The following is a 1,630-nucleotide window of genomic DNA, read 5'->3' as shown; positions in this document are numbered from 1 at the left end:
CCAGAGAGACACGGGATTCCCAGGGAAATCCAGGATTCCCAAACAAAGCTGGGTTTCCCCAAAATGATCCATTTCTCTCCCAAAGAAATCCATTTTTCCCCAAAATAATGTGGCAAATTTACAGCCACAGCCCAGAGCAGGGAAAAAGGGGAAGGGATGGGATTTGGGATAGGATGGATGAGATTTGGGATGTGATGGGATGGATGGGATTTGGGATAGGATGGGATCCATGGGATGGGATGGGAATTCCCGGGAAAGCTGACCTTCCTGCACAGCCAGGTCCATGGGGCTGGCACTTGGGATGGGATGGGATCCATGGGATGGGATTTGGGATGGGATTTGGGATGGGATTTGGGATGGGATTTGGGATGGGATTTGGGATGGGAATTCCCGGGAAAGCTGACCTTCCTGCACGGTCAGGTCCATGGGGCTGGCACTTGGGATACGATGGGATGGATGGGATGGGATGGATGGGATGGGATGGATGGGATTTGGGATGGGATTTGGGATGGGATGGGATTTGGGATGGGATTTGTGATGGGAATTCCCGGGAAAGCTGACCTTCCTGCACAGCCAGGTCCATGGGGCTGGCACTGGCGCTCTGCAGCAGCTCCTGGTAGGACTGGGCGGCCTGGTCGAAGAGCTGCACCAGCAGCGCGCACGTCTTCTCGTACTCGCAGCGCCCGATGGTGGACAGCTGATCCAGCTGCTGCTGCACCAGCCCCGTGTCCTCCAGAGGGTCCTCCAGCCCATCCCTGCAAAAAACACACAGAAAAATGGATCCGGGGAGTCCTGGGAGCGCTGGAACAGTCGCTGTGGTTTGGGTGCTCCAGGGGCGTTGGAGATGTTTGGAATTGGCAGGGTCGTGGAATGGTTTGGATTGGAAAGGGTTAAAATCCCACCCACTTTGGATTTCATGGGATTGTGGAAAAATCTGGGTTGGAAAGAGCTTAAATCCCATCCAGTTTGGAATTTACAGGATCATGGAAGGATTTGGGTTGGAAAGAGTTTAAATCCCATCCCATTCCACTCCTGCCTTAGGCAGGGACACCTCTCACAATCCCAGGTTGATCCTTGGGCACTTCCCGGGATTCAGGGGCAGCCACAGCTCCTCCGGGAATTCCATCCCAGCCCCTCCCCACCCTCCCATTCCTTCCCAAAATCCCATCCTATCCCTTTTCCAAGCTGAAGCCGTTCCCTGGCTCCTTTCCCTCCATCCCTTGTCCCAAACCCCTCTCCAGCTCTCCTGGAGCCCCTTTCATCCCTGGAATGTTCTGGAAGCTCTCCCTGGAATCTCCCCTTTCCAGCTGCACATTCCCAGCTCTCCCAGGGGGGCTCATTCCCATTTTTCCCTCAGATCCCAGCGGCTCCACTCCGATGTCTCCTCTCCCAAGGGGATCGCGACCTCCACTGAGCGATCCCGGAGCTGCCGGCCCTCAGCCGCCATTCCGGGGGGAATGATCCCGCTTTTCCCAGCTTTCCCAGGGGTATCGATCCCGCTTTTCCCAGCTTACCCAGGGGGAATGATCCCGCCTTTCCCAGCTTTCCTAAGGGGGAATGATCCCGCCTTTCCCAGCTTTCCCAGGGGTATCGATCCCGCTTTTCCCAGCTTTCCCAGGGGTAACAATCC

At 56.0% G+C, this 1,630-nt stretch overlaps 1 protein-coding gene across 1 annotated transcript in view; it reads right to left on the bottom strand.

The window, feature by feature from the left end:
* Window positions 1–416: 416 nt before the first annotated feature.
* Window positions 417–1,630, bottom strand: part of LOC117243808 (exportin-7-like) — a 15,408-nt gene continuing 14,194 nt past the window's right edge. Inside the window, exons 5-6 of the mRNA XM_033511730.1 lie at window positions 562–755; window positions 417–436 (exon numbers count right to left, since the gene is read on the bottom strand). Coding sequence (XP_033367621.1) covers window positions 417–436; window positions 562–755 — 214 coding nt within the window. The remainder of the gene's footprint in view (window positions 437–561; window positions 756–1,630) is intronic.

The sequence above is a fragment of the Parus major genome, unplaced genomic scaffold (assembly GCF_001522545.3).
Source record: "Parus major isolate Abel unplaced genomic scaffold, Parus_major1.1 Scaffold534, whole genome shotgun sequence".
In the NCBI taxonomy this organism is placed as follows: Eukaryota; Metazoa; Chordata; class Aves; order Passeriformes; family Paridae; genus Parus; species Parus major.
This window is presented reverse-complemented; position numbering and strand designations above follow the sequence as displayed.